Here is a 14,170-nt window from a genome sequence, read left to right on the forward strand (position 1 = left end):
AGGATATAAATATTATTATTATTATTATTATTATTATTATTACTACTACTACTACTACTACTATTATTATTATTATTATTATTGCAGTGGTGCCCCGCAAGACGAATGCCTCGCAAGACGGAAAACTCGCTAGATGAAAGAGTTTTCCGTTTTGGAGGTGCTTCGCAAAACGAATTTCCTATGGGCTTGCTTCGCAAGACGAAAATGTCTTGCGAGTTCCTGCGGGGTTTTTTTCCTCCCCCCCTTTTTCTAAGCCGCTTATCTACTTATCCGCTAAGCCGCTAAAAGCCGCTAAACCGCTAATAGCGCTAATCCGCTAAGCCCTCAATGGGTTTGCTTCGCAAGACGAAAAAACCGCTAGACGAAGAGAATCGCAGAACGGATTCTTTTCGTCTTGCGAGGCACCACTGTATTATTATTATTATTATTATTAACATGTTGTGGATTTTCTTTTAAGGGATGACATAGAAGCAGCCATGGAAGCTGTGTTTGACTGCTATAGGAAGTATGGCAGCTTTCCTAGACTTCACGATGTCTTGAGCAGATTAATACAGAAGGGAAACACCGAACTGTTGCAGAAAGGTTGGTTGCTGCTATTACAGATTGGGATTGTCTTCTGTTCTTGCCCTGCATTATGGTAGGGGGACATCTTAACCCAACAAAGTTTTAGCCATTTATTACTGAGAGTCACAGCAGTAATGTTTGGAATCACATGTTCAAACCATGTCCTGTGATCAAGAAGAATTATTTAAAAGTTTTCGGGGGCACGAGGGATACCAATAATATCCCAAGGACTTCACAAAACAAACTTAAATCCATTGATTCCAATAGGTCTACTCAGTAGGATGGCCAATCTCTGTGCAGTTCTGTGCTTGAAGAATATTTAGCTCCACAATTCATGAAATTCCCCCTATAAATCTTCATCAGAAAAAGACCAGTCTTTCTGATATCGTAAAAATCAAACTCATCTAGAAAGTGGTATTCAGATGCAGGGATGGAGAGGTGAACATGTCATTAGATCATCTAGCTATAAGTGATCACATGATGCTATGGCATGGGTGTCCAGTGACTCAGCCATTTGCCTTGTGACATGTTCCTTTTGACTCTAAACAGGTAACCTAATCTGCTTTTTATGAATGTTCCTATAGCAATGGATTTCATAAGCCAAGAGAGAGGTGAAATGATGATGCTCTATGATCTCTTCTTCGCCTTCCTGAATACCGGCAAATATAAAGAAGCCAAGAAGATCATTGAGGTGAGACTATAACTACAGTACTCTAATCATACAACTATTTAGAGTTTTAATTAGAATTATATATTTAAAGTTTTTAACCTTTAATTAGTCTTGTTCTGATTAATGTTAATAGAATCCAATCCTAGTAATGAAAGATGGGGGGGAGTGGAGGAATCAGGGGAAAACTAGGCTTCCTTTTCCCCCATTGTGTATAATTACAGTTAGAAGCGAGGCGGCCTGGCTGTATATTGGAATTGTTTCCTTACTTTGTCAAATTCACTATTAAATATCCAAATGATATTTGCATATTAAATCTCGGATTGTGGAACAATTAAATTAAACCTGCATTCCTGGGTGTAAAGTTGCTAATCCTCTTTCCCAACAAATTCTTTGTTCTTTAAAGCACTGGAATTTAATTTGCTGCAGACCATGCTCAGATTTATTTGTAATGCTTGTCTACCAGTTAATCAGCCAAACAAGTGCTGTCTGCTACTGTTTGGCATTTAATTTAGCTTTTTTTCCCCCTCCCACTATGGTAAGCAGCTTATAGAAAGTGGTAGGTGACAAACTTGGTCTATTTAGGATTAGTATATTTTATCTAGGCTTGATTGAAATTTTGCTTACTGAAATTGATAAGTCAAAAGGGCAGCCTCAGAGCCTTCCCAGATTGTGATTATTTTCCTCTAACACAGTTGCATTACTCTCACCCCCCCCGCCCCTCCCGAACTCCATATTAGTTGACCAGTTTACATTAGTGAGAGGAAAAGAGAGAAGTTAATCTTTTTGCAAAGATGAGGCTAAGCTTTTCAAATGTAAAGGGAAAGAACCCAAAGGTCCTTTTAGTAAATCACAAGGTGACTTATTAATAATTGCTTAAATTTAAAAAGTGAAAGAAAATACTAAATGCTAGTGACAGTGATAATTTTGAGTAAACTACCTGATTGGGTGAATTTTGGTTCTGAAATACCAACAGCTTTATCAAAAAGGTTAAAACAATAAAATAAAGGGAGGGAACTATAGATGTGAAGGCCTAGAAAAACAAACATGTGTACAGGGCATGAGAAAAAGTCCTTATACATCGAACTTTTCTTCAACCTCCCCTAAATACTTAATCTACCATCACCCCTATGCTGCTTGCCCTGTTGGTGTCTAAACAAGTAGACTCTTGCCCTGCAGTCTATTTGCACTTTTGTCTTAAAAAAACCCCCCAAAACTTTAAACAAATTGTCAGTTCCTTTCATTTCTGTTTTTCCTAAATAACCACTCACTTAACTTTGTGTTTCACTTAGGGATTAGCAAATATAATGTCAACAGACGACAACAGCCTCAAACATTAATTTCAGAAACTTTCCCTCTTGCTAGTTTATCAGAAGAGAAAGTAGACATCTGGCACTCTTGCTTGTCCTTTTTATGTTGGATTAAGATTTCTTAGTTTTGCATAATCTTGATGGAGCCTCATCTAAGCTTTTTTAATATGCTTCATTCACTTTTCAGCTCTTTAATTTTGCTTGTTCTCCTGTGCCAAAGACCAATCTGTAGCAATTACAGAATCTTGGGCTATAATTTGTTTAGAAGGGATAGATAGGCAGCAAGTTAGAGGTTTGCGTATATGCATAGTGACAATTTGTGTTTTAAAACACAGGTTACCTCTTGGTATGAGTGTTTATTTACAAGTTTCATCCAAGAGGAATAGTATTCCCTGGTCCAAAGACCTGATGTAGATGTAGTAGTTCCTTGCAAACAATAGCTGGCACAGATTGGGAGCCAGGCTTTTGAACCTGTTCCCAGCGTTTGCCAGTGGATATGCAACCATAGTTAGTTTGTGTTAACATGGTTTGCACCTGAGTACTTAATATGAAACTTGGGTTAATGCTAGACTCATAGACTTCCTATTATTTGGACTGAAGTTGTCTGTATATGAATAAAGTACATGTTCTGCTACTTGAAGTGGTTTGAAATATATGAAGTACAGAGATATTGTTATGTTTGGAGGGGGGAAGTGAACCTTTAAATAGGTTTATTAAGTAGTTGTTATTATTATTATTATATATTGAATTTATATACCACCCTAGACCTGGAGTTCTTAGGGCGGTTCACAGAACAAAGTTCTGAATCTTATTTTTAGTTATTTAATAAATTAATTAAAATAATTTAATAAACACACTTTTCTTGAGTAGACTGTCATTTTAATGATCTGAATGCTTTAAATTTTTGTGGGTGTATTTTATTTTTTTATTTTATTTTATTTTATTTTATTTTATTTTATTTTATTTTATTTTATTTTATTTTATTTTATTTTATTTTATTTTATTTTATTTTATTTTATTTTATTACTTCTGTGCACCACCTTGATAGTTTGAGAGAGCAGTATACAAATGCATTTGTAAATAAATGCAAATTAAAAACAATCCTTATGCATATTGTACTCTAGGAGGCATAGTTTGGTCAGAATCGAGTATACACTTGCAGAGTTACCACTAAATACATTACTTTGAGTCACCATTGCCACTAGAGGGCCGTAAAAATTGTCTCCCGGGTTTTTTAGACTCGTCTCCCCATGTAATATCTGAAACCAAAGGGGCACATTGGTTGCTAGATGTGAACTTTTTCCCAGCTCTCCTGCTCCACTAAAAGTGCATCAGAAATAGCTTAAAGGTAAATTAAAACCACAGCATAAAACCCCCAAACAGTACAAATCAGTGGCAGGTGTTTTTAAAGTTCCCTTATCCAGTCTGCCCTTCTGCAAAAAACCTTCCTGAAGAGCTATGTTGTAAGCCATGCCTATCGATGAAACCACAAGAATCTCCTCCACATCACAAGGCCTAGGCTGGCACATATGGAGAGAAGCATCCCTTCAAATATTTGGGACTTAAGTTGATCAGGGCTTTGAAAGTCAACAAGCACCTTGCATTGGTCTAGCAGCACAGACGTTATCATATGAGTTACATTTGCTTCCTAATTTGTGAAACTGGGTATTCCAGAATATCACAGCCTGATATAATGCAGTGAATATCCCTGTTTCAAACTGTGTCTCTGTTAGACTGTTTAATCTGACAATGTGAAGATGATACCTGTTTGTGGGGAAAAAATCTTTAGTGCTGCTGACAGCAGCTCATTCTTGTGAATAACCCAGCTGCTCGTGAAAGCTGTTACTAGTGTGCTTTGTGTTAAAAAGTTCAATATGATATTTCACTCTTATTTTAATGTTTCCACATCCTTTATGCCATTTTCCCTACTGTTGTTGTAGCACCAACTTTTGGTACAATATTATGCTCCCCAAAGAATCTGTTCATTGTAAGAATATTGACAGGACTCAAATGTTCAAGTGATTCTTGAGATACCTGAGAGTAAAGGCAGATGATGGCACTCAGACCTGACAAGGGAGCTACTTAGGGTTGATTATATACATATAATGTCTAGTGAAATTAAAGCAATACAGTGATTTCAGCACAGCATTGGACATGCATTACAATACCAACCGATTTCAATATACCATTGGTTTTGTATGTTTTTAATCTACTGTAAAAACCATGAAAATATTTCTGGGTCCTGAGATTGAGAGATTACAGCACCCTTTCATCCAAATTGCTTTTTCTGCGTATCTGTATAAAATCAACATGAAACTCAATTTTGTAGTGGAGATAAAACTATTGTAGCAAGATGTTCCTTTATTTGTAAAGTATGATTTCATTTTAATATAGATGTTCCAAAGAAATTTAGCTTCCTAGATTATTGATGTGACCTATTGAGCATGAGAGATGGCTGGAACAAATTATTTTGCATGATGTGTGCGAGAGAGATGTTGGTATATGCTGCCTTTGAATATAGTTTGGAAGCTACAGCTGGTAGTTCAGAGGCCAGATACAACACCAATCCTGGCACCAGTTGGCTATCGATTCAAAGTGCTGGTTTTGACCTATAAAGCCTTATGCACCCAGGACTCCGATACCTTAAGGACACCACGTAAATCAACCCAGGCCCTGTGTTTGGCATTTAAGACACTTCTCTTTGTGCCCCCTCTGAAGGAAGTGCAGATGGTGACACCATGACAGCAGGCCTTCTCAGTGGTGGCTCCCTGTTTGTGGGGTGCTCTCCCCAAGGAGGCACACCTAATGCCACTGTTTGAACCAGGCAATGCCATTTATATTCGTCCAGGCTCTTGGACCTTACTTTTCTGCTCATCTTTTTAGTGTGGTAGAGGGAGTTCAATCTGCCCTTTTATACATGTTATCTGTGAGAATTTTAGGTTTCTTTTCCTTTGTTTTTAATGTTTGTTTCTGTAAGACACTTTTGTTTAAAAAGTGACTAATAAATAGATTAATGATACACAATGCATATGCTCGTAAAACAGTACGTAGTGTAAATAAGAATAGATTAGTATTAAGGCTCTTCTTATATTCTTTTGTAAAACCTCTCACCCTCCCTTCCTCTACATAGCTGGGAGGAGGAATTTCTGTTCCGCTTTTGATAAACCACAGTTTATCATACCAGTTTGGATCTGGAACGATGGTCAATCTTAACTGTAGTTAAAATGCCAACTTCAGTAACTATGATTTGAAGTTGGCTTGTTTTGTCACAGACCACTAGTTAATGTTAACTTCAGTTTGTTGATCCAGATGGCACTACAAGGTGCAGGTAAGCAATATTTTCTGAACTCTTCCTCCAGGCTGCTTGGGAAGAAGAGGGATAAGGCAGGGTGCACGAGCCCAAGGCTCACTGCAACTTATTCCTGATTGTTCACATTGCATTGAATTATGCTTTAGGACAACCTTGTTAGCGAGCCCCAAAAAGCTTAAGGTCTGCAAAAACTCCCTTGCATTTTACTCTTAACAGGGGCTTGTTGTTATAGTGGTGGTGGTTGTAAAAAGGCAAGCTGGTGATGGGGAAATAGAGTTCTGTCTGCTTCTTCTGACATGCCCTTGATTTCTATGATGGACATGCAGGAAGGGTCTCATCCTTCTGTGCTGGCTGTGGAAGAAGTGGCTTTCTTATGAGGCCGGCACAAAAACCAAGCAAGCAGCAGCACCAGCAGATTCACCAACCCCCATATATATATATATATATATATATATATATCCAGTTCTGTTGCTGTGAGTGATAACCAAAGATCACCTCTGTCCTTATGTTAAGGCAGTTCCACATTAGGCTGAGTAAATAATTCACACGACTGAAACCTGATTCTACCAAATACGAAGTAGGAATCCCATCCAGCGGGAAGCACGGTCACTTCTCTGTTATCTGTTCTGTTCACTTCTCCCTTCCCTCTGTGGCCCCCTAGTCTCATGCCATGCCCCCCCCCATTTACACAATTTTCACCTGTGGGCCCCCTTGGAATATCCCGGGGGCATATGGCCCCCGGTTGAGAAACGCTGGTGTACACAGTGTGTGCAATAGAATATAACACGCCAATAAAATGTCTGGCAGATTTAAAAATGGGAAAAGTTCCATAGGCCTGGCTACATCAAAAGGTCTTAAGGTGACACCTGGGAACCAGAAGCAAGGGTGCCAGATCACTCTATCCCTCCTGTGGCAGCTCTCAGGCTCACCTGGAGGGACACTGATACACTCACTCGCTTGGAGTTCCTGTTTGCCATGCAGTGCGAATATGGCCAGTATGATGCAGCCTCTGATCCAGCCCATTTTCTGCACTATCTGAATAATTCCGCAGAGTGGTGTAGGAGGAGAAAGAAGGCTGTATCAGAGAAATGAGTAGGACAGAGAGTTCTAATTTGAGACACCCCATCGGAATATGAAGAATAAGACATTAAAAGTGCAAGATGTGTGTGAATAGATTAATGGCACGCAATATCTTCATCTTAGAAAAGTTCAGAGTGTGTTGGTAACTGGGTATCATCGCCTTTCATAAACAAGTCCTTGTTTACTTTAAAGTTATAGCAAAGGAAGAAATTAGACATAACGGCATGGAATATATAAGAATAAGAGATCAGGATGAGAGACTTCTTTTTTTTTAACAGAATGGTGAAAAATTGTTGAATATATGAAGACAAATTGTAAACAATTAAAAATGTTAGCAGGATTGACCTAAACATGAGCAGTAAGAAATAATTAAAAGGGAACATAAAGGATAAATTTGTAAATAGGTTTGAATTGGTTATGCAGTAAGACTATGATATAGACTAAGGAACTGCAAGAGGGGGAGGGAAGTCGAAGAAAATGTAGGTTGAATTTGTTTAGATTTAATTTTTGTTGTTAAAACATTGTAAAATGCAAAAATGATTATTACTATTTTTAAAAGGATATTCAAGGCTGTTTTTTACTTATGTGTAAGACAACTGCCCATTGGAGCCAGAGCTGTAGCTCCCATAGCTGTGTTTTAATAATACTGCTGCTGCTGCTGCTACCACCACAACCATTTATTAATTTACAAATCTCCTTTTACTTAAATGTCTTAAGGAAGTTTACAGCCATGCCATAAAAACAGATAAAATAGTTTTAAAAAAACAACAAGGCTGAAAATAGGTTTTAAAACAATACAAAATGAACACCTAAGGCAGAGACCTTTTTTTCCCAGCTGGCAAGGCTTGTTGAAACAAAAGTGACCTCAATTGTTCTCAGAAAATACTGATAGTAGGTGTCTGCCGTATCTCGGCAGGAATGCTGGTTCCACAGAATAGGCTCTCAGAAGGCTTTTTTGCTGTAATGCTTTTATGGCAGAATGCTACCTTTGTTTAAATCATGTACAGTGGTACCTCAGGTTACATATGCTTCAGGTTACATACACTTCAGGTTACAGACTCCGCTAACCCAGAAATAGTGCTTCAGGTTAAGAACTTTGCTTCAGAATGAGAACAGAAATCGTACTCGGGCAGCGCAGCAGCAGCAGGAGGCTCCATTAGCTAAAGTGGTGCTTCAGGTTAAGAACAGTTTCAGGTTAAGTACGGACCTCCGGAACGAATTAAGTACTTAACCTGAGGTACCACTGTATATGATTTAAACAAACTTGCTTTTTGTTCTTGCTTTCATTTGGGGGTGGTGGGTATCAGTGGTTGGATTTTTTTGCCAATTTCAGTCAGCATCTCACCTGCCCTCCCAGCCCCCCCCCCTTGCACCTCTACTGGGTGGCTTCCGGAGCAGTTTTTCAGAGGGCACAGGAAATCTATGGTGCCCACACCATTCTCTGATTCCAGGCCTTTGGGTGCTGAAAGAATATTTAGTTAAGCTTCACGTGAAGACATTAAAATAGTTATTTTGTGCACGCACCAACAGCCGCAAACAAACAACAGTAGAAAAGCAATTTGGGCTGCTGTCCAAATACATAATTATCCATAGGGAGAAGTCAAAACAATAGAGCAGTAAAGATTACACTGTAAAGCAGAATACTGTTTTAAGCCTCATATGGTATTGAAAAGAAAACATATTAGAAAACTGAATGGAGAATGGATAAAAAGCTGTCTTTTCTAGAAGGAAAGCAAGTAACAACCAGTGGTGTGTTGTTGCTGGCAAACTTAATGTTTTCACTTTGAGTGATCTGTAAGTAAAAGAAAATAAAAGCCACAAGTTATTGAAGATTTTTTTGTAGGTTACAGCATAGGTTCTCCCTTTTTCTTTTCTTTTTACAATGTACTGCATTACAGATGTCTCAATTTCAGACCAGGCACAATGCTGAAAATTCAGTAAGATGGTTAGAGATAAGCCACAAATATGGACTATCGTGCAAGCCCTAGAGATTTAGTTAATCTGACCTAGATGTTCTTTTGATGATTGAGAACCTACTATATGTGAAAACACTTCTCAATTTCAAAATGAAACACAAGAGTATCCACTGTATAACTCAGCTGTCCTTGTAGTGATGGGCACAGCAATCATTTCTTAACAGAGGAGGATTTGCTATATAAAGTTTTCAGCTTTTAAAGCCATTTAGATCATTGGCATTTGGAGCAGCAATGATATTGAAAGTTGGAAGTGAATGCCGCATTTGAGTTTTGCTATGTCACAAAGAGGATTATCTAGAGATTCAAGTAACATACTTCTTCTCTTTTAATTTCCATGGGCATGTTGTATAAGATCTTAATTCTTTAGTTCTCACTGATTCCCCCACCCCCCCACCCCCAGTCTTGTGAAATTGTTTAAGAGATCATCAGATGGGAGGGGAGGCATAAGAGGTGTATTTAAAACCAGCAAGCACTTCTTCTATATGCGTTCACTTGCCAATATCATGTGTGCTATGAAATTATACACAAGTGGTTTCTGTTTATCGTTTGCTTGAATTTGCTTGATGGTCACTTATCCATATGACATAAAATAATGATTTGATAGTCCTATGTTAAAAAGATAGGGGGGGTAGAGACCCTGGCATCTTTGAACAGGGTTTTTCCAGGCGGACATTATGGTTGCCGGATCACATTCAGTCTTGGCGGTTGTGGGGAAGACAACAGAGGTACACCCGGCATTGTCACCCTGTTAACTTTCTTTAAGAAGTTCAGTGCTGTGCCATTGTGCTCCCTTTGTGTAGTAATTTATCAGATTCACAGCATCAATAGTGCATTGGGTATTGGGAGAAGTAGAGTGAGAGAGAGAGAGAGAGAGAGAGAGAGAGAGAGAGAGAGAGGAAGGAAGGAAGGAAGGAAGGAAGGAAGGAACCACTAAGTTTCTAAAATGCCACTGGCGGTTCTGCTACGGCCACAAACTTTGCCAGATTGCTTTCAGCAAGTTTCTGATAATTTCTATCCCAGTCATGACGTTGGAGCTTACTTTGGACTTTCCAAGAATCAATATTGGATTAGATTGGTAGTATGTACCATTCTGCAATGTTGCAATATAGATGAAGTTAAAGAACAGCTACAGTTGGCTGCAGAATGTTCCCACTATTCATTGGAAAAGAATGTGGGACTGTGCTTGGGGACAGGAGGGGGGCAGGCAGGAATTTTGCTTTTTGACTATGTTTCTATAATCTTTTTTTTTAAAAAAAATGCAGACAACTTTAGCGTCGCTGATAGAATCAATAAAGGGTTTGATATACAGAAGAAAAGTCCAGAGTGCACAAGAGGAGCTGTTAGCCAATGGAGTAGCAAATAAATGTTCTTGTTGAAGTGCCCTGTAGCTGAGAACAGGTTGCTTGTAAACTCTGAAAACCATTTGGTTGTGGAGAATTGTGAAGGCTGTTCCACGGAAACAAAAGTTGATTTAGTGTTTTCTTTGGAAATTTTTGCTACCTAACTTGCATTGTTGAAGTGTTCTTAACAACCACATTTGCAGGCGAGAAGTAGGAAATAGTGGAGGGGGAGATGGAAGAATTAAACAGACCAGGATGAGGAAACATTCCTTCTAGTTAGGTTGGGAATAAATACCATTTTACCAAGATAGCAAAAGAAATAACCCTGGCTATTGAACTGCTGTTGTCAGAACATAGAGAGTTTATCTGCTGTAGAAAAGCAACAGACCACCTTAGAATACATAGAATTGCCACAGTCTAGGTTGGTCTCTATAGAGTTGAGTTAAGCAACACAGGTAATAACACAGTTCTTTGAATTGCTGTAATTACTATTGGGGAGCCTGATTTTTTTCAGAAATAAGTAAATAGAATGGCAAAAGAATTATGTTTATTTTTTTTAAAAAAATAGCATCCCTCTTTTATGCTGTAATTGACATTTAAGGCAGCCAAACTAAAGTATCATAGAAACATCAGTATAATAAAAAACTGCATATAAAACCAAAGAGCACGTGATTATACATAAATATTAACTTAAGTTGCAGTTAGCAGCTGACAGACCAACCCAAGACACAACTTGTCCCACGCAAAGCAAATATAACAAATCACCTTAGTCACTAAGACATAGTACTCAAAAAGATTCAGACTCAAACAATTCAACTTTATTTATATTTATATCCCAGAAGTCATGTTGCTTTTAAACACATTGAAAAATTCGGAACTTTTCTTATAATATTTTAGTTAAAACAGCATGGCTGTATTTAGTACCACTACTGTTTTTGAAAGTGTTAAACCTCATATTCAACTGTTGTAGCATGAAAATGTATCTAGTGGGCAAGTTCACCACTTGAGTAATCTTGTGTTATAACTGCATATTAATCCTCCGCATTTAAGGAATTATTCCAAGTCAACAAGTGGTTAGTTACTCTGAAATCTTGTTTTGCAGACACCTGGTTTAAGAGCTCGACCAACCAGACTGCAGTGGTTTGCAGAGAAGTGTATTGGAAATAATCAGGTTTGTGTATTGTGAAAATTTTGTTTTTATTACTAATTTAAGGCAATAATTTTGCATCATTTCTATTGTAACCATCCAAATCCAAGAGAAAAAGACTTAATTAGTTTGTGTGTACATGCACCTCCCACTATCAGAATGCTCTTTATTGAAAATTTCAGTTATCCAAACACATATCATTATACCCAAACCTTGCTACACAAATGGCTGATTTAGATATCCAAACAGCCCACCTCCTTACATATTTGTGTTTTGCTGGTCAGCAGCAGCCATTTGGGGCAGAAGGCACAGAGCATTGATGGGCAAACTTGGTCCGCCAGCTCTTTTGGGACTACAATTCCCATCATCCCTCACCACTGGTCCTGTTAGCTAGGGATGATGGGAGTTGTAGTCCCAAAACAGCCGGAGGGCCAAGTTTGGCCATCACTGGCATAGAGGAAGGGAGAGAGATCCGACAAATCAGGGAGCAGAAGAGATCCGGCAAAGGGAGGGAGAATGGACAAATCATGGATTAGAAATTACCCATAGGAAATAATGGAAATCATTGGCTTCTTGTGCAAACACTCACCATCAAGCGATTTACTGGGAGCTCATTGTGTTTGTGAAGCAGAACCTGCATGTACTAACTACCTTTCAGTAGGGCCTCCAGTTGACAACAGTCTACAGCTGTAGGGTAGGATAGTCACCTGTCTTGTCTTTTCCATTCCTGATATTATATTCAGGGTTCTATCATTTTACTTGCCAACTTGTTAGCAGTAGAGCAGTAGAGCTCCTCCTCCCTCTCAGGCCTTTGCTATAGAACTTCAAGCACAGGCCCAGCTGCTTCTACCTTGTCCTGTAAAAGTCTATTGAGAAAAAGAAAGAAACATTCTCCTTTTCCCTACAGAGAAGTGGGGAGGCTGAGCTTTTGCAAGAAGAGAAATCACTCCTCCATTCCTCCTCCAAGATCTTTGTAGGAGAGAGGAAAGATGGCTTCCCTATCCCACTGGGCTTCTGCTGTTTTACCTTTTCTGCAAAAGCCCCACCAGAGGGCAGATGTCTTTTCCTTTCTTCAGTTTCTCCATGAGCCACAAGACTTTGAGAAGGAAAGGATTAGTGGTGATCACAAACAATAGCTTGGTTAGTAAGGTAATGTTGACACGGGGAAGAAAAACAGTATGAACCTGTTTTTTCCTACAAGATATTGGCAGCCTAAACAAGTACAGTAGTACCTCTGGTTGCGAACGGGATCCGTTCCGGAGCCCCGTTCACAACATGAGCAGAACGCAACCCGCATCTGCGCATGTGCGTGACGTTGCTTTGCACGTCTGCGCATGCGCGAGCCGCAAAACCTGGAAGTAAAACTGGAGGTATGACTGTATGCAAAACCATCTGGAAATTACTTAGAATAGAATCATAGAGTTGGAAGAGACCACAAGGGCCATCGAGTCCAACCCCCTGCCAAGCAGGAAACACCATCAGAGCACTCCTGACATATGGTTGTCAAGCCTCTGCTTAAAGACCTCCAAAGAAGGAGACTCCACCACACTCCTTGGCAGCAAATTCCACTGTCAAACAGCTCTTACTGTCAGGAAGTTCTTCCTAATGTTTAGGTGGAATCTTCTTTCTTGTAGTTTTTCTTGTAGTTCTTGTACTTAGATCAGTTGTGTACTATTACAGACGCAAAGCTGATGCCCAGCTAACTTCAGTTCATTTTGAAAGTGAGATACCCTTTTACAGTCTTACCTCAGGTTGAAGTAGCTTTGGGATGAGTATTTTCGGGTTGCGCGCTGCGGTGACCCGGAAGTAATAGAGCGCATTACTTCCTGGTTTTGCCGCTTGTGCATGCGCAAACAGTCAAAATGATGTCATGCACGGAAGCGGCAGACGCAGGTTGTGTTTGCTTTGGGATGCGAACGGGGCTCTGAAACAGATCCCGTTCACATCCAGAGGTACCACTGTATTGGCAAATACACTGGTTGAGAATATAGAAGGTTGTATACAGTTTAATTATACTCACCCATTGACATTAATGAACTTAAGTTACTCGTCGAATCATAGAATTGCAGAGTTGGAAGGGACCCTGAGGGTCATCGAGTCCAATCCCCTGCGATGCAGGGACGTAACTAAATCATACATAATTTCAATAATGTTCATTAATTTCACTGGGCATACTTTTGAGGAGAATAATAATAATAATAATAATAATAATAATAATAATAATAATAATAATAATATTAAAAAATTATTTGTACCCCGGCCGGAGCCTGACTCAGAGTGGCTGACTAATGTTGGCAGAGTGATTACTATATGAGATACACTGCTATTATAGGGAATTGTCAGGAACTGATTAACGCATGCAATATATACATATAAGATCTTAAATAAGAAGAGCCCTGCTGCATAAGGCCCACCTAGTCCAGCCTCCTGTTCTCACAGAGGCCAACTGGATGGTTATCCGAAGCCCACAAGCAGGATTTAAGTGTGACAGTGTTCTCCCAACTTGTGATTCTCAACAACTGGTATTCAGGGCTATGCTGCTTCTTGCAGCGGAGGTAAAACTTAGCCATTGTGGCTAGTAGTCACTGATAGCCTTATTCTCTTTTTGTTGGTGTGCATTGTCGTCGCAATTTATACGTTGCGAAAATCATTGCTAAAATGTTAGTTCATGCACAGAAAATTCCATCACCCATCATATAGTCACATTCTTCTACTCCCCTTTTCCCTATTTGCTCATTCTACATCCCCTACCTATTCATTACCCCATCATAACTTT

General features: G+C 39.1%; 2 protein-coding genes across 2 annotated transcripts in view; both read left to right on the forward strand.

Moving 5' to 3' along the window:
- Positions 1 to 14,170, forward strand: part of ABCG5 (ATP binding cassette subfamily G member 5) — a 231,802-nt gene that overhangs the window by 117,945 nt on the left and 99,687 nt on the right. The gene's annotated exons all lie outside the window — the stretch shown is intronic.
- Positions 1 to 14,170, forward strand: part of LRPPRC (leucine rich pentatricopeptide repeat containing) — a 124,191-nt gene that overhangs the window by 73,960 nt on the left and 36,061 nt on the right. Inside the window, exons 24-26 of the mRNA XM_079968468.1 lie at positions 458 to 582; positions 1,149 to 1,255; positions 11,350 to 11,418. Of these exons, the coding sequence (XP_079824594.1) occupies positions 458 to 582; positions 1,149 to 1,255; positions 11,350 to 11,418 (301 nt within the window). The remainder of the gene's footprint in view (positions 1 to 457; positions 583 to 1,148; positions 1,256 to 11,349; positions 11,419 to 14,170) is intronic.

Source organism: Podarcis cretensis, assembly GCF_951804945.1.
Source record: "Podarcis cretensis genome assembly, chromosome: 3".
Taxonomy (NCBI): domain Eukaryota; kingdom Metazoa; phylum Chordata; class Lepidosauria; order Squamata; family Lacertidae; genus Podarcis; species Podarcis cretensis.